The following is a 19,012-nucleotide window of genomic DNA, read 5'->3' on the forward strand; positions in this document are numbered from 1 at the left end:
TCAAAAAATATTTTTCCTTTCTGTACACAATTCTTCCTGGAACTTTTTGCCCAATAAATACTGTCAAATGTTATGTACTGAAAAGTTAGCACTCAAAGCACAGTTTTAATAAAAACTTAAGGGAAATTATGTATTCAGGAAACCAAAATAAAATATGATATGAGGAACATTTAAGAGAAGTCAAACCATTAAACAAAACAACAAAACTGACAAAAGATTATGAGAAAACAAACATTTCTTTTATTGGTTAAGAGGTTGTACAGCTTCTGTTATTGGACACAACAATGGTAGGTGGGCTTCTTCAGTGCTTTTCGCAAGTTTGCACAATGTGTATGACAAGGAATATATATCTTTTTTTGTCAATCATACATTCAGTTGCCTCTGGTTTCGGCATAAAATTTGTCCATCATAATTACATGAGAGATCTTTAGCAAGCGTATGAGGTAGATTCTGTTAACTGCACATTTAAAATATGAAAATTCTTCGAACATTTGTAAATCCAATCTTCTATTCTATTCAAAGCTAAAGGGTTTACATTTAACAAATAGGCTTAACAGGTCCTAAAACCTTTCATAAAAACTATTCCATAGACATATCACAACTGAGTTCTCTGATTTTGTGGTGTCAGTGCATCATCTTGGGTGTTTGATTATATAATGTTTTACATATCTGTCTGAATACACTGAAACTGAAAACGTGTCGACTCGTTATCGTAACACAAAAGTGGCCGAACAGTGGTCCCATGATCGAAACATTGTTGAGTAAAATTAGAAAAAAAACAACGACAAGAAAAATTGAAATTTTAAAATGTATGACTGGTTAAACCTGCGGGTTTTAACAGGATGAGGACTGTCACAGGAAGGTCAGCACAGAAGTCGGGTGACTGTGAAAAGGGCTGCGATGGAGGACAGGATGGGGCGCAAACCAGAAGCCCCGCTGCCTCGCAAACAGTGTTCCCTGTTCTGGCCGATGCAGCCTGCATACGCCATGACGTGGGGGATGTAGTTCTGCTCATGGACGCCGTGCAGCAGGTGAGCCAGGGGACCTTTAGCAAACACAGCCACATCCTCTCCTCCGTGAGTCTCCATGCTCAGAGGTACAGCTGACTGCGCCTGGTAGTTGTTTTCCTCTGAAAGGAGATATTATTGTTTTTAACTCCTGAGAGATTAAGCGGAAAAATCCACCCTAAGTCAAAGGTTCCCTGGTGAGTTTTTGCCCTTAAGTTGCAGCTACGTTCTATTTTTCTATGGGTGGGTCCCCGTTTTGTTTATCTCATGCACGAGGACGCACATGCACGATGTGACACACAGTCCTGCCAATGGTTTCACGCTTTTCTACTCATCTACAGGTGGCAGTAACGCTCCAAGATATGCAGCGATGAAGGCAGGGAAGAAGAGGAAGACTACTAGCACGGAAACATGCAAAAAATATGTATTTGAAGTATTTAAAAATCAGTTTTGGAAATGCTTTATGAGGAAAGAAATGCATTCACACGTGCACGACTGCTCCCTCACAAAATGCCTTCTTTCATGGTTTACTAAAACTAAAACTAACTAAATTTGTTTCGTTTCTGCAGTAGATTTGTCCTTGTATGACTACAATTGCTTGTGACATCACAATATCTACCTACAAAAAACTACTTTTTGTAGATAATAGATAATAAGATAAGATAATAAGTAGTTTAGGGTGAATTTTCTTTTTGACTGTAGTCTCTTTAACATTTACTTACGGTAGTCAATAGTGGAGACGTTCTCCCTCGCACCGTTAACAATTTTGTAACCTGGTCCGTTTCCATATAAGATGGAGGTGAAGGGCTTCTGGTCAATATCACTCAACATTGGGGCGAGACCTGTGGATGGAGACGGAGCATTAAACCCCATTTTAAAAACAGAACAACACTGGAAATGTAACTTAAAGCACAACTAAACAGATGCTACATCAAAGATGCACACGGCATTGGATGTGCGTCATTATCAGCACATACCAAATATCGTGTTTCCCCTGGCGGTGTAGCCTCCGAAGTTGAACACATGAGAATGGTCAGCGGTGACTATGGTCAGTGTATCGTGGATGCTGGTCATGAGGTCTGCCCGGCCGATGGCTCTGTCCATTTCCACAGCTTCATGCAGAGCCTGCTTGGCCTTGCCGTCATGGTGTCCGTGGTCGATACGCCCTCCTGACAAAGACGCAAGTATTTCCAGTCAGCTGTTAGACTCTTAAACGCAACCTATCTGACAAGTTACAAAAACCACAGGCTGCAGAATTCCACCATCAAAAAGGTGTGGGGGTGTTCTTTCACCTCCTTTCAGACTGTGTTTAATGATCCAACAAGCACTCTTGACTGTCCCTTTTATTCTCACCCAGTCTGGCTGAACAATCGCTGTCATACTTGCAGGTGTTGACCCTCAACAGCCATTGACTGCAACTGCGCTTCTTTGACCAGACTCAGCCAAGGACACCGACCCTCCTCCGCCTGCTATATCTAATGTTGTGCTGACGTTCACAGCTCTCACAGCGCTAGTGCTGCTGACGATACTGATGATAAGGCCGGAACAATAAAGAATTCTGATGGAACAGCTCATGTTTTCTCCTCTCCTACACAGAATGCCTAGAATAAATAGCAGCAGATTCCTTTATGCCACAAACTATTCCGTTTCTCGGTTTTCATCATTGCTGAATGCTATTTTACATTCTGTACCTTTATCACTGTTGTCTCCTGTTTCCAAGTCCTTGACCGCTTTGTCTTTGATGTTTGCCAGCTTTTATGTTTTTCGTACCTATTCATATAAACCTCACTGAATGTTACTCTTACTCTTGTATTTTATTAATGCAGCAAAATACATTTCCCTCGAGGGGACAATTCAGTGAAGTTGGCAGCAAGGTAAAAGACTGGAGGAAAATAGTTGCTTTTGAAATAACTGTAAGAGTTGATAATCTTTTGAAACTCAGTGCTACTTGGTGAATGGTTAGAACGTTTTCCATTGATTTCCACTGGTATGTTAATGGTTTTCAGAAGAGGAATCTGTAACAACGACAAGTTCATCTATCTGGACTTGTAAGTCTTACAAAAAAAGTTATTCACTCTTAAAAAATGACTAGACCACAAGTTAGCTGACTGCTAGAGCAACTTTAATGGGAACAGAGAGATTCAGGGTCCTTTTCAAACACTTCTTCACCATCTCAACGTATTTTTCATGTTCAATAATTTGGGTGAATTAAGACTCTAAACAGAAGAAATAGTAGTCCTATCAACAGATTCAAGCTGTTGAACTCTGTTTACGCCAGCAGAAAACGACATTTAACGGTTTGAAGGATGTAGTGATAAGTGAACCGACGGCAGACAAACTGTTTCCAAGGGGTTCATGTTGTTTGACACCTTTTCCTTGTCTTGCAGCATTACTAGCAATCTGGGTCATGTTTTCCCCTTTGTCGTCTGTCAGCAGATGTCATTGATTAAAAGTACTTTGTTTTTGGGAACTGTCAAATTCACATTAGACTGAGAGGGAGAACAGCACACATGCAATCACTTGATAAGCTACACTAACACACTGCTGTTCTTTACTGCATAAATACTGGAAGCAGGGGGGAAACAGCCAGCGAAAGTGAACAAAAACACTCTAAAGCTCGTCACTTAACAATCTGCATCTTGTTTATTTAATCTGTTGACAGGCAAGAAACATGAAAACAACGATTTATGGTTTCAGGAGGCGTTACAGTAACTATTTCTTGGCAAACTAAAATGACTTGCAGCTTGCCAGTGCCCCCATAGACTTTCACAGTATATCAAAACCAGTGCTCACCAGATACGCTTGGTTCAGGTTGTTCACACATGCAGACCCGAACGCCTGGACGGCGATCGCCTGCTGTTCATTGTGATTGGGGCCTGGCACTGAGCGACAGAGATTTAATAGACACTCAGCGGCAACAGAGGGAAAGTTCAGAACGGCTCAACTTTCTGCAAATGAGGGCCAGCTCCAATTTCACACATCAAAGTCTTTTTACACGTCTTTGCTAGTGCACATATGAAAAAAAGTTGCCAGAGAAATCTGCTAAATATCAGTCGGGACTGAAGATGTTTGACACATTTAAAAAAGAAAAAAATCGTGAGCTTCCAGATTGCTGTATCCAGATCCTCACCTATGATTGAGGTAAGTGGCTCTGGGCTACATCAGGATGACACACCTGAATCTCCAACCTGTCGGCACTGAGTTATGGGTAATTTAGGCACCTGTTTTTTTTTTTAAGCAAGAAGATCCATCATTCCCATCGTGACTCTGACAATGTCATGACAGTGTATGCTACATCAGTGGAGCACCCTTTCATGCACAAACATGAGACTGGTCTCAATCTTTTCATCTCAGTTTCAGAAAAAAAGCAAACATGTGTCCCAAAATGTTTAATCCTAACGACATCGCTGAGTAACAACTATAGAAGACAAACAATCCAAACACCACACACCGTATCATTTCATCTCCCAACCGTCATCAACGACTAGCCTTGACTACGACAACGACATCAGTGGTGACGCCCAGATCATATAATAACTATAATCAGCCCAAACAACTCGTGTGTCCCCGCCTTAAGGGACATAAACGGCCTTCTCAAGGACGCTTATCTCTCCACTCTCCTGGATGTTTCTGCAGACAAGATGCTCCGACCCCCACCTCCTTCTGGGACATTCACCCTTACCCTAACTCAACGGCTTCTTTGGCCCCTCACCCCCTCCTTCCCCCGTGCGGTGTAGTAGGCGAAGGGTTGAGGGCAGCGCTCTGTGTAGGAGCTGCAAACCCCCCCCCAACTTCCTTCCCCCACCCACATGTGCAGGTGTTAGAGTGTTGTTATAATGTCTTAAATGTTGCTTTGTGCTGAGGTGTTTTTTTCCCAATCCCACACTGTGTCCCCTCCTAATCCCACAGTCTGGGATTATCTTTTTTTCCCCTCTCCCTCCCCTCCTGTTTTCATTTGTTTTTCATCTAAGTAAGCGAGGCGCCGCCCTGCTGGCTGCATCGTGGTCCTCCTGTCTCTGTCTTCCCACGTACTGTCTCTTGTGCCTTTGTGTCCTCTGGGACGGGTTGTACCCAAATGTAATTTCATTGCACTTGTGTAATGACAATAAACCCTTCTGATTCTGATTCACTATTGTAATCTGAAATGTCTCCTACAAAAACTATGACTTAACTCAGTAAGACCAGGCTGACAGATGTTTCTGAAACCCCAAAACAAAAGACGACAGTCCAATTTCACTACAAGGCTACAAACTCACCTTCTACAAGCAGGAAAAATCCACTGGGGTTCTTCCTCAGGATCTTGATGGCCACCTCCACCATCTCTGTCAGCGAAGGATCGGTCTCAGTGTTCCTCTCCAAGTCATATGTCAGATCCCCAGGTTCAAATAGGCCTGGAATAACAGAGGCACGATTCAAGGAGAAACAGGATATTACACGTAGAAAATAAGCTCACGGCAAATGCATACACATATGGCTCCTCATTTACACTTCAATGAGAGCTTCATAATGACACTGAGACTGGAAACTCACCCAATAAGTAATCCACGTTGTTAGGGTTCAGTGATAAGAGCTGCTTCTTGTTCCATACATAATGGCCCTTCTGCTCAAAAACACACATATGTACGGTAGAGTGTGACTGCAGTCACCCTGAACTCCTAAATATGCAAATGGAATTGGGAAGATAAAAGAGGGCGCAGAGAAACAAAAAGAGCAAAGAGAGGGAGGGAGAGGAGAAATTTACTTTGTCCTTCATTCGGTCAGTCCATTCCTGCACCAGGTTTCGTCCATCTTTTCTTGTGCCGCTGTGCTTCGCAATGCCGGGGTACTCGACGTCCGACGTGTTTTTAGGGAACATATACTTCCTCCCTCCACCCATAATCACCTGCAAAGCCACCGAACGGAATAAAAAATTGCTTTTTTAGAGTTGAATGTTTCAGGACCAAATGATCACAGTACCCAAGTATAACACAGCAGACCGTTAGCTAAGCCCTGCTCGCCTTAGCTACTACTGCTACCTGTTTACGTCTGCAGTGAACAATGATAACTTACAACTCAAAGTTCTTAGCTACTGTTGAAACAAACGTCTTTGATTTCAGACTGAGGTAAAGAAAAGCTTGTAATTCCTAGCAGGTGACGGACGATTTTGTTGCCTGTAATGACAGCTGTCGCTAGCAGACTTTATCCGCTGTAGCTAGCAAGCTAATTAAACTAATGCTAGGTTCGCAAGTTGATTGAAAATGTGGCTTCCAGCTGATTCGTTTAAAAACGAGAAGCCCATAAAGGGATTTGTTAAATATATTCTATATCTTTATATATGCTAACATTTGCTGCTTATGCCAGGAAACTTAAACACAGTTTAATCCATTGTTGAGACTTCAGCTGCTGTTTTTTTTTTTTTTTTTTTTTTTTTGGCTTCAGAGAGATTAAAAAAAATACTTTTTATATGTGGGATATTGCTTTTACAAGAGCCCCAAGCTTGACAGGTCCATGTGTCTAGTTATGCTAAACTTACCACAAAGTTGTTCGTGAGAGAGGAACTGTCAATTAAAAATGTACACATCATCATAATCAGCTTGTTACACCTGTTTGAATGGTCCAATATTGGGACCCTTTTAATAATATAGATGTTCAGCAAAGTGACTGTAGTTGTGCATCTTCAGTGCAACCTGAATTATCTAAAAATCACTGAAACTCTTAGTGCCTTATAGTGACATGTCACATGACATGTGTCAGCATTAATACTTTTGACTCACATCAATGTTGGGAATGTTTTCAAAGAGTTGTCTGGCGATATCCTTGCAGCCGTCCTGCAGTGCTTCAGCTGGCATCTCATTGTCGGAGTACCAGTCTCTGTCCACGCTGTGGGCGTATGCGGCGCTCGGAGTCGCGTGGTTGACTCGGGTCGTTGTCACTATTCCCACTGACTTGCCTGCAGTGGACCCAAACAAACACATACACACACACACACACGTCTCAGAAAGTTTCATTCAAGAGCGCTGGATTGTATCAATATTCGTTCTGACACATACAATTATATTGTAAAGTGCAATTTTGTTGTGTAGTCAAGGTCCCACAAGATGCTGATGCTGTGTACTTCTAGTCTGAGAATGTCCACCGATGATCAATGGATGGACCAGGATTTATCAGCATAAAAATGTTTTTCTTCTAATGAATGTTCTGGGTGTAAAAAGAAAAAAACCTTAAAGGCCAAACCAGCAGAGGACAGTCTGGTAAAATGACCTGATGAAAAACACTGCTCCATTTCTATTTGCTTTGTGCAGGAGGTCAGCTGCTGCCCGCCATGTTCCCTGAGGAATGATTGGATTTCTTATTATCTGTGACCCCTGCACCCACACACATGCTCACACACACACACACACACACCCTGACCCCTACACACCCCTAACTTATCCCCAGCACCGCCCTCTGAAAATCCATCGTACACAATCCCTTCACATCTCTATCTCCTTCTCTGTGGTGCTTTTTATTATTTTGTCTTTTGTTCAAGCAGGCTGCATAACTCTGCAGTGTACCCTTGAAGGGGAAAAGTCTTGATGAAAATCAGATGTCGTTCATTGGGACACTTGGCAGAGGTGGCCATCTTTCAGGCTTTTGATCAAAACGGTTTGTTTACCATAGATAAGACTGACGCTATCGAGGTCTAAATTCTAAAACTGGTTGGACAGAGTTCCCTTAGTTAGCAATTCATTATTAGATATGATCAATCTGTCCAATCAATCCGTCTCCTCACCTGTAAAGCCCTAAATTGTCAGGCACCTTCATATCTTGAAGAGCTCATAGTACCCTATCACTGCGCTTCCAGAATGCAGGGATGCCTCTGGTTCCTCCAGTCTCCAAAAAAAGAATGAGAGCGACAGCCTTCAGGTATCAAGTTTCTCTCTTGTGGAACCAGGTCCCAGTTTGGGTTCAGAGGGCGGACACCAGTTCTACATTAACAGTATTCTTAACACTTAAGTCTTTGATAAAGCTTACAGTTAGTGCTGGCCCAGGACTGGAGTTTTTCCTTGCCACTGTCGCCAAGTGCTTGCTTGAAATGTAAATAATATTACAAAGAGTATGACCTAAACCTGCTCCATATGTACATGGCCCAGAGATAACTTTTGTTATGATTTGCCACGATATCAATAACATCTGACTTGACTAGCTCAAATGGAAAGTTAGAACAAGACCCTTCCAGACAAATAACAGCAAAGTGGACCGGGTCATTTTTGGAAGGATGTGTTGGATGCACTGAGGAAAGTGGTCCACCAAGATATCCCCAAAGATCTAAAGGTGGTCCTCGCTTCGATTCCTGAAGGCTTTGAGGGGAAGACCAAAATCATTTTGTTACAAATACTCTTGCGACATCTTCCAGTGATGGAATGATTGGGAACATGTATGGAAAGTAAAGATAAAACATAAAGGAACTGTTCAAGATGTGGCTCTATGTTGTGTTCTGGCTCTATGGATGCAGCCTTGAACCAATTATTGAAATGTGCAATGGTGCTAGTGGTTTTATATGTAATGACAACACCAGAAAGCACTTTGAATGAAGGACACAGACACCAGGAATCAGGAGGGTATCAGGAAAAATCAGGAATAAGGAGAAAAAAAACAACCAAAAACCTGACGCAACTTCAGAGCAACGGTGGCTAGACGGAGATTTTTGAAAAATGAGCAGTTAAAAGTTAGTTTCTTGTCGTTTTTAAATGCGAATACATCAAAAAATACCTCTTTGGGTCAAGTTAATGTCAATTACAAACTGCTCTAAGCAGAACTTTGGTTCAAAGGATGAACAGCTGAAAAAAGGGAATGAGCAGAGGGAAAAAACAGAGCCTCACTTTCAAGAACACTTCAAAGTCGTTGCTTTGAGCGATCAAGTCGCCGCGGTGAGTATTCCCACTTCCCATTGACACAGCAGTAACTACAACCAAAATTATGCTTCCTTGGACGTGAACCGCATGATAACTGATTGCAAACATCTGAAAACGACAATTCTGCATCCCTGTAGGCAAAAAAAGGTGCATGAAAGAGGCCTGTGTTATGGAATAGTTATTTCATGTCACTCTACCTGCGTCCTTCGCCCATCTGAGGATGGAGGTGACCTCATTGCCCTGTGTGGTTTTACACTTGGACCGGACAGCAGCTGCACTCACTCCCACCGTGCCCTCGTTGGCCTTGACCCCGCAGAGGTAAGCCGTGGCGGTACCAGCACTGTCTGGCACCTGCGCGTTAGTGTTGTATGTCTGCGGGTTTACAGGCCATTGACATGTGGTCAGAATTGGAAAAGCAAATAGGATTGTTTATATTGTGATTATAATGGGGTGTCATTTGTTCAGACATGGGACTAACTGGACTGGTTCCTGTATGTCAAGTTTTACTGAGATGAAGGAAGAAGCTGGTGTTATTCTTACTTTGGGCAAAACCCAATGGAAGACCAAAACCAACAATGTGTCAGTGCATCTCTCAATACTGTTTAACTTCCTTAACCTGTCTCTAACACCTGTTTAATCTTTAAAAAAAAAGGCTTACTGATTTCTTCTACAGCTGGGTGCTGTAGTTACAAGAGAATGTTATGCAACCAGGAAACAACATTTTTTGGGGACCATTTTCAACCACGGATTAATACACGTTTATGTTCGTCTTTGAACTGCTTGTCAGACAAAACAAGCATTTTATAGCCATGAGCTTTGGCTGTGGGAAACTGTGAGAGTAATTCTACTATTTTCTGCTTTTTCACCGACTAAATAATTGATTAACTGAGAAAATAATCAGCAGATTAATGAATTATAAAAATACTATGAGCTACTTACAATTACAAAAGAAAAATATTATTCATATACGTGACTGTGTTTAATCAGTTCTGCAATTTGTAATGGTATAACGTGCAAATACTTTTAACTTTAGCAGCCTGAGTATGAGCACTGCATCCGCACTGATGTGTAATCTTTAATTACCATTAATTAGGCTTATTCAAATCATTTGACAGAGTCCTAGTTTATATATAGAGATCATTATAATTGTGTTTGACGTTTTTACAAGCAAATCTCCCAGTTTTCTCTGCACAAGCCAAATAGGATCCTTTATTGTTAATGTAAGTGGCCAGATTGCTTTTTCCACATTATTCACAGAGAAAACATTATTATGCGCTTGTTAATGTAACAGGAAATGACTAATAAATGTATATGTAATCTTGCCTTGGACACCACTGAGTTCATCTAATATCAGAAGGTGGTGTCATCCAGTGCAAGAGTGTGGCTCATTTATGTTTTCAATCGTTCCGGACAACAATAAAGGAATAAGCTACATCAGGCTTTGGCAACAGAAGTCGTGTTTCCATCAACTGGTTTGGATTGACTTATCTAGGATAAGCAAAGCGCAGTTTCAGCAGAAGCCAGTAAAGGCAACGTTACGCATGGTTGTAATAATACTATTTCCATAAAATGATATGGCTTAAAGGATTACCCTCCTTTTATATTTTTAAAGATACCAATTATAAATTTCCCTGTACAATTTGTTTTTTCTTGTACAATTGAATTAATTTTTGTTACTTTTGTAATGTAAAGTATATTTATTACTACTTTTATTATGATGAACATGTATACTTTATGCATTGAATGAATTGAACTGAATTTTTCACCACAAAGTTTGTTTTTTTAAGTAGTAGAAGAAGTAGAGGTCGCGAGCTGGAGACAAAACCAGTTGTTTGCCAGCTGCCAATAAACCATGAAGAAGAAGAAGAAGAAGAAGCAGCAGCTTCTTCTTCTTCTTCTGATTAATCATTCGAGTTAAGAAGAAGAAGAAGCAGCAGCTTCATCTTCTTCTTCTGATTAATCATTCGAGTTAAATGTTTGCTTAGTCAGAACTTCCATCTCATGTTAAATGAATTAACTCTTTATTGTAAAAAGGCAAAAAAGAACTCTTTTAAAGAAATTGAGGAAGGTTTTTAAAAACGTGCTGTTTCCATCAAACTTGATGCGATGCTTCAAACTAAAATACGTTGACGGAAACACGACACTTCCTCACAGGATCAGTTTATTGTTGGTTTTGGTCTTTTCATGGAATTCATTGGTAGCAAGAAAAATATAGAAAATTGTCAGACTTGTAGCTAAACTGTCTTTTCATCAGATCTGTAACATAATACACAGCCAGTATAACATGACACACTGAGTGACCTTGTTTACGGTCACAGGCCTCGTCAGGAAGCCATTAGTGGTTACGGCAAGATCAATACATTGTGCCATACTGTATGATGTAAGAATAAGTCAGACCTTGGCCAAAGACACAAAAGGGAACTTGTCCATCTCCAGCTGCGTCTCCTCTCCGCTCTGTCCGTTCAGCTGACCCTTCAGTATTCGAGCAGCCGTCACCGTGGGAACGCCCATCCCTAGACACCGAAAGCAGGTCGACTGTTAGGATTGCATTCATTTTCCCTCAGGGCGGGACATAGAGAGGCTGCACATGACAAACATAAACACCCCTCCATTCACTGCTGTGCACAGTTTGCAACGCATGAGAGATTTTTGTTTTCTTTGCCACTTTAGAACAAGATGACTGCTGTTAGGCAAAACATTTTCTCAGATAGAAGTTCCTTCACAAACAGATACTTGAAGAAAAAAGAGGATAAAAAGAGCAAAGATAAACGAAACAGACACTTTTTAGTTTACAGAAAGAAAGGCTCTTCTGTTGTTGCAGGATAATGATGACTTGTGCTTTAGATGCCTGCATGTGAAGATAATCACAGTTAAATGTGTGTAACAGTGTCTTATCATTCTTTAGGCCACAGGAAGTGAGGACCGCTTTGTAAAAATTGTGCTACATCTGAATGAATTTAATTTTCCATGACTTTCTTTTATTGTTCTCTAAAGTGAATGCCTTGAATTAAAGAAAAAGTTTAAGATACTCCAAAGTAACTGCTGTTCTCGTATCACTTCACCTTTCTCGTACTGTATGCATGAAAAACAAACTGTGAGGAATATTCATAAGTACCCTTTGCCTTACGGTCATGTTGAAGTCTGCCCTGCATAAATAAAGCCTGCATGCAGCTCTGAGGTACACAGAGGAATCAGTTCACTGTGCAGCTGAGTTACTTCAAGAGAACCCTGTGATATTCCGGGTATAAGGTCGACAAAGTTTCCGATTGTGGCATCTTACGACTTTAAATTGTACAATGGTCCCTGTTATTCTCTAACTGCGCTAACATGATTGTGCATGCAGCAGTGTGCAAGAATGTCATGTTGTGCCTATAGTCAAAACACAGAGCGCAGAGGCCCGATGGAGGACAAAGGTTAGTATGCGACCAATGAGCGTCCCAGCTCAAACAGAAGCCCAGAGATCTGGCGGCAGCACAGTTGTATTGTCTGATTCACCTCGCATGTTAGAAAACATTTGAAGAATCTCATTCATTTTCTACTGGATTACTGGATCCACTGGAACAACATTTCAGCTTCAATACAAACGTTGGCTCGGCTGGACTCTCCATGATTAATCTTACTTATCAAACGTGACAAAAGGGACAAGTGGGCCTGCAGTGATGAGCTCGCTGCTGTTTGAAACCCCTCTGCAGCAAGGCTACCATCCACCCTTAAGTGGATTTACGTGCCATTTGGGGAAATCAGGATGCAAACATGACGGTGTCGTGGCTTACCATCTCCAAGAAAGAAGACGAGATTCTTTGCTTTGTTTTGATTGAGATTTTGCAGCGTCAGGGCGTTCTTCAGGGTCCGCTGGGCCCAAGTATTCCAGAACTTGGGATCTTTCTCTTGTTCTGTGTATGCCAATAAATAAGTCTGTTTAGCTCTGGATGGTTAAGGGAGTCAACAGAGAAAATGTCAGAAAATGAAAAATGCCCCATTACAATTTCCCACAGCCCATGAAGTGTCTTCATGTGTCATGTTTCATGAGTTCAACAGTGCAGAAGCCAACGATATTCAAGGATCAAATCCTCACATTTGAGAGATGAAACCAGCAAATGTTTGGCATTTTTACTATTTTTACTATTACTATTATTTTTCAACTAATTGATTAATTGACTAATCATTGTACCTCAAACTGTCACCAAGTCAGTCATATATATATATCAAACACATACAATTTAGGTTCTGTTAATAATCCATATTCTACATGTCTGACTAGGTCCAAATCTTGTTACAGAATGTGACAACAGAGGTTGTTACACAACAGATAGACATCTATCTCCTACAGATCAGCAGGGTGACCATTTTCTAAAGAACTTTATGCAAACAGTGAAATCCTGTTATTTTCTTGGCGCCACCAAACTAAATACAGCCGCAAAAATATCCACTGTTAAAAAACAGGAAATCCGTGTGTGAAATAAACTTCCTCAGGGTTCCAAACATTCTCCTACAACCTTAAAAATCTCCTCTGTGTGCGGAACATCTCCTGTCACAATACAAACGGCGGGACAGCTGTTGGTTTGTTTTTTATTTTTGGTGACTGACTAACAGCACAGTGACTTACCAGGGAACTGTGGCTTTCCCAAACTCCCCAGGATCAGACAGGAGCAAATGATGAGCAGGGCTGTCACCTTCATGTTGTCGTCTCTGCGTGGCTGACGTGTGACTCTAGACAGCCATAACATGCCACTTTGAGAAGCTGAGGAAGCCTGTCTGCAGTTGCCTAAAAGCTGGCGGGAAGAAGAACACACACACACACACAAACACACACACGCACACACACACACACACACACACACACACACCAGCAATTAAGTCTGTGTCATCTTGTCACAAACCCGCTCTGACATACTGGTTTAATTTCTATTTATTCTGCAAAGACTTGACTGAGTACACTTGTTTCAGGCAAACAACACACTTCTTGTTTGTGTTGTGATGCTTCAAATAATCCACTCTGTAATACAGAGGCAGGCTTGTCCTGTTGAACTGGCACTTGAGTATTACAGAAATGATGGAGAGCGTCCCTCACACAGGCTCCTCAAATGAAGAAACGGACCAGACAGGACTGTGTGAGGAGGCAAGAAGCACAAGGAGAATGCAGGAAGCTGTTTAATGTCATCAAAGTTGTGATGAAGAAATGTAATTCCTTTGTGTTGTTGAACCTGCTGTCAGTTGTGAAAAGTAGATCTTTCAGCCCACCATCAGGCTGTGCAGCAGAAACAATGCGAGAGCTTGCTAAAGTTAAGCTGGAGGCCTCGCTGTGAATGTAAGTAGTCACAATAGGGGCCCTTATGGGTCCTGGCCAGTCAGGCTTTCATCTATAATTATCCACACCCTCCTCCTTTCTTCCCTGTGCCCGTAGTCGAGGTCATTTTAATGGGATTGAGCTCCATAGCAGTAAGAGGTTTAAGGGCCATAATAAAGCTGATTAACACCAAATGATTGACTGGACACATCCACCCATGAGAAAAAAAAAACCTCATGATACCAATATTTTATCGCAAAAATCTTTTACCTCTGGAGTCCTGACAGGAGGATTTGTTTCTCTTGTTGAGTGTGGATGGGGCTGCATGAAAATACTATAATACTGCACCCTCCGAACTGTGAGATAAGTCATGTATTATGTACTTAAATCAAGATCTGTTTTGCTTCCTATAAAGCCCTGGCCTGTCATTGTGCAGCATATCTCTGCACTCCACCTTTTCTTTCTGACTATGATGAAATTCCAAAGAACTTGCAAAAGATCACCTTGTCAACGATTCCAAAAGCTTGCTCGGACTGGAAACCATGCCAGGCTGCATCTGGGTTAATAATAAGGTAAAGGCAAGTCTGGACCAACCCAGGCATATAAAAGAAGCAACCAGGCAGAAATCAGCGGATGTAATAAAAGGGTAAAGTGTGACTCCAAGGTGGCATGCCAAAATCCAGCTGCTTGAGCCATTCCTCAGATGCAGCAGGCCACAGGCGGTCAGTGGCCCTTAGAAGGTGCCAGGTCCACCCAGGGGCAGTGAACCAGCCAGTCTGCAGGTGAAGTAGCAAAGCAGCACCACCACGGCCACCAGAAGCATGCCAGTCAGGGCAGTGGTCAGTATCACGTGGAATACCACTCCAGTCATGGTGTCACCAAACTTGCTCCAAAGCGGGTGTCAGATGGGGTGAAATTCTCCTGCAGTAAATAACTTCACTCCTCCTCGAGCTCTTTGCTGCGCTGCCGCTGAAGCCTGAAGCAAGTCACTTAAATGTGTCACTCCAGCAGGTAGCAGCTCCAAAGCGAGGATTAGGCTTTTAATTAAGCTCAGAAGAGGAGGGCGGATAGATAGAGGCTGCAAAATATTCTAATCAAACCCTTACATTTACTGCGCCGTGCCTGGTTTTCAGACAAGATTGTGTTATCTTCTCTGTCTCGGGTCACTCTGATTGCGAAGGACACTAAACACAGTTGCCATTCTTAACAGAATAATTAATATTTTAGCTGATTTTCCCACATTTAGGGGCGTTTTGTTTCCTTATTTGAGTAAAGATCTGATCTGTGATTATGCGTGAATATTTAATATTTATGATCACTGTGGTCCCAGCTTAAGTAGAAACTGTTCATGCTCCAAAACATCAACATGTGCAAAAGTCCATGCTGCATCTGAGGATCCCAAATAAGACAGAAACGGGGACAGCATGATACTTTCCTGCAGCCTCTTATACATGAAAGGAGAGCAGGCAGGAATAGGTGCAGATAAGCACTTCTACAATCTTCAACAGTCTAAATGACTGTGATGTTTCAATCAAATATAACAACTGAAAATCATGTATGACTGATTAATATATGAATTCAGAGTGTGCCACTGAAGCCCATCAAGGACCAGCACTTCATCCTGGTGAAAAACAGGATATTTAAGAGCTGGTGTCGGTGCAACAGTTGAACACAAACTCTGCATTTAAAAGCCCAGAGAGGCTCGTTTAACATTGCTTTAGAAAGAGCAAAAACTCCGCAGTATTCAGAGCCGCTGCTGCGAGGAAAGATGTGAACAAGCTGTCACCAAATTTCCGCCGACGCTCCAGCCGACAGCGTGTTCCTCCAAAAGCAACCTGTTATCCGCAAAACGAGCCAAAAGAAAACAAAGTTGCATTGTTGTTTTACTCACTGCAAGCGGCGTTTTCCGTGCACCCAAATCTACATCCAAATGAGCCTGCAGATCATTCAGTCCTTCACCTTGAAATGTGGCTCCTTCTCGCGGCTTTCAGTCCTTTTTATAAGGCCACACTTGTTCGACTTTGGCTCTGAGGGTCTGAGAATAGCGGTCTGTATCCCATGAGGGGGGGAGAAAAGAAAAAGGCTTAGAAATAACGATGCCATGCTGCTGTGGGAGTAGATGGACCGAGAGCTCCGCCTGTCTGACGACCGATGCATTGCTCCAAGGGCAGAGTATCATAATCATACTGTACCTAAAAAGTGTTGGAAGTACTCAGATACTTTAAGTAGCAATGCATCCATAAGTAAAAGTCCTGCATTGATTTTTTTTAGTGAAAGTACAGAGTTTTATTAACATAAAAATGCACTTAAAGTATTAACAATAAAACTACTCTTGCAGGAGAATGGCTCTGTCAATCATTTATTGGATTATCATTACTGATGCATGAACATGTATGCAGAGATCTTGATTTTGTATCTGCTTGAGATGGAGCTAATTTATCTACTTTATATAAAGTCTGCAAATTTCTCTTTGGAGATGAATAAAGTATCTATCTATCTATCCATCTATCTAGTGTCGTTATTTATTTATGTAGCATTTATATTATTTATATGCCCGTATATTGCCCTTTAAAATACACAACACTGAATGAGAAAATACAAAACAACACAAAACACAATAAAATTGCCTTAAAACTCAATCACAAATGCGAAAGCATCCATGAAAGTGCATCAGAATTTGTAAAGTGTTCGTATGTAAAGAAACTAAAAACTACAGTGGTCAAGAAAATGTAATGAAAGTAAACATTCCCTCTAAAGAGTACTGGAGTAGAAGTTTAAATTAGCATGAAATGTAATTTGTGCAAATAAAACCCACAAGAAATAAAAAAGAACATGTAGATAAATAAAAAATATATATGTCAGTGATACAGATAGTAGTTGCTGTTAAAATGAAATAGCTGCATTTTTGTTCATTAAATAATCAACAATTAGACAACACAGTCTTCCTGCATCACTTAAGCAGGCTTTCATTATTTATGGTCTGCGGTGGAGTCTTACATTTAGACTCCTTGCTGTTTACTGTGGCCTCCTTTGGAGGTCACTGTAAGGCCTGTTCCTGCCCCTCGCAGCTGTAAACTGATAGCAGCTGAACATGCTCAGCAGGCTGAGGCCTATAGGTAGAACAATCATGATATGGGATATAACATCCACAGCAGTATCTTTATTTCTTTATTGAGTTCTCCAGCCTCAACCAACCATCTGACCAAACAGGCCTCAGCATAGCTGCTTGGACCTGTTATGGGAGATTTTAACCCATGTGGTGTCTCCTTCAGTCATAATCGATTTTGTATATGTAAAACCTGCCTATGCACGTTCGATTGCTTTTAGACCCAGCTCATCCTATGCTCTTTAATGGTCATTCTGGCTGGAAAAATCAATATTTACAGAGCAGAAGCAGCTCCAGTAAGACCAATAGAGAGCGTTCACTGGGGGCAGTGGAGCTTCTGCTTTCCCCCCACACTGTACGTAGCCTAATACCTCTGCTGGGAAGGTTGTTTTATTTTGAGGTTATAATGCTGTTAATTTAAGATAGCATTGTGATGTGTATGTGGCTTCACAATGTCTTAAAAGTATAAGCAGATAAACCACTTGAAGGATGAACGCCAGCTAGCAAAGTGTTAGCTTGCTAGCTGGTGAGGCAGAGGTTAACAGTCAAAGATTTATACATATTTCTACATTAGCGGTTGAATGTGTATAGCTGTTGACAGGATATAAAATTTTAATTAATAGCATTAGTAACCATTGGCAGCTGCCAGGTGAATGTAAGGCTTTAACATGAGTCTGACAAACGTCCATATTTGACACACTGTGACAGGCAGCTAGCAGGTCAGGTCATTTATTTATCCACATTTTAATTAGCCTGTTCTCCCAGGGAGGGCTGTTAGCTAGCTACCTGTTAGGTTAGCTGTATATTTCTATCACGTGGGAGTGAAAATATATCACCAAATGTGCTTAAAAAGAAGGATATTCTGTCAAGTGAGGTGGGAAAGAAAATGGGCAACAATAAATGAGCGTTAGGTCAAAGACAGGAAGATCATATATTCCTTCAGTCGACTAAAAAGCAAGACTGGTCATTTTATCAGCGCATTATTAACGTTTCCGCGCTTAAGCACATCCCGAGAGCTCATAACACCGCCTCTGATTTACAGTGTTTGGTTTTTTTTTTATTTCATTAATCTTTTATTACTTTTGTGGGCGCTCTGCGGGAGTGCGAGCTGATTTCCGGGGTAGCGGTGTAGCGGAGAAAGTTTCAGTGGGATGTGAACTATCTTGACAGTGAAGCGCGGTGTCTTTGGTTGTTTCAGCTGAGGCTCGCTCACTGTCCCCGGTCAGAGAGCAACGGAGGCTCGGCAGCAGCGGCGGACAGTTCGACGGCAGGGTAAGAACACGTCCCCTGACTGGAAGCGACCCTCAGACACGCTGTGAAGTAAATCATCAAAGGTATGATTAGCTAAAATCATCTTTTTTTTTGAGTAACGACAGTGTCGCAGGTGTTCAATTCCACGCTGGAATTGATTACTCCATGCGTGGCTGCGGTTGTTGCCACGAAACTAAATGTTTTCCTGACAAAATGTCCATATAAACTAATGTAATTCTGTGATTATATCTCCTATAAAACTGCAGACTATATAACGTTGGCTTTATTCGGGATTTTGCAGAGTTCAGTGACCTTATTGTAGCTGTATTCCTCTAGGCACCTGATTTTTTTTGCTGCTATATACTTTAATTTGTCCTTATACAATATTAATATGTTTGCACTTTCTTTCAGGCTGCAAATCTTTAACTTTGGTTTGGTCTAAGTTTTTCAACTTTGACACGCTTAAGGTTTTCCCATTTGAGCTTCA

General features: G+C 41.4%; 1 protein-coding gene across 1 annotated transcript; it reads right to left on the reverse strand.

Moving 5' to 3' along the window:
- Positions 1–217: 217 nt before the first annotated feature.
- Positions 218–16,217, reverse strand: alpl (alkaline phosphatase, biomineralization associated). Its single transcript, XM_041953336.1, has 12 exons — positions 16,060–16,217; positions 13,488–13,653; positions 12,655–12,774; positions 11,279–11,394; positions 9,079–9,253; positions 6,761–6,936; positions 5,749–5,889; positions 5,538–5,607; positions 5,264–5,398; positions 1,985–2,176; positions 1,730–1,849; positions 218–1,129 (listed from the first exon to the last, which is right to left on the reverse strand). The coding sequence occupies exons 2-12, from the start codon at positions 13,606–13,608 to the stop codon at positions 864–866; spliced, it is 1,632 nt and encodes a 543-aa protein (XP_041809270.1). The 5' UTR covers positions 13,609–13,653; positions 16,060–16,217; the 3' UTR covers positions 218–863.
- Between the last annotated feature and the right edge of the window lie 2,795 nt (positions 16,218–19,012).

This window comes from Chelmon rostratus, chromosome 2 (assembly GCF_017976325.1).
Source record: "Chelmon rostratus isolate fCheRos1 chromosome 2, fCheRos1.pri, whole genome shotgun sequence".
NCBI classification, from domain to species: domain Eukaryota; kingdom Metazoa; phylum Chordata; class Actinopteri; order Chaetodontiformes; family Chaetodontidae; genus Chelmon; species Chelmon rostratus.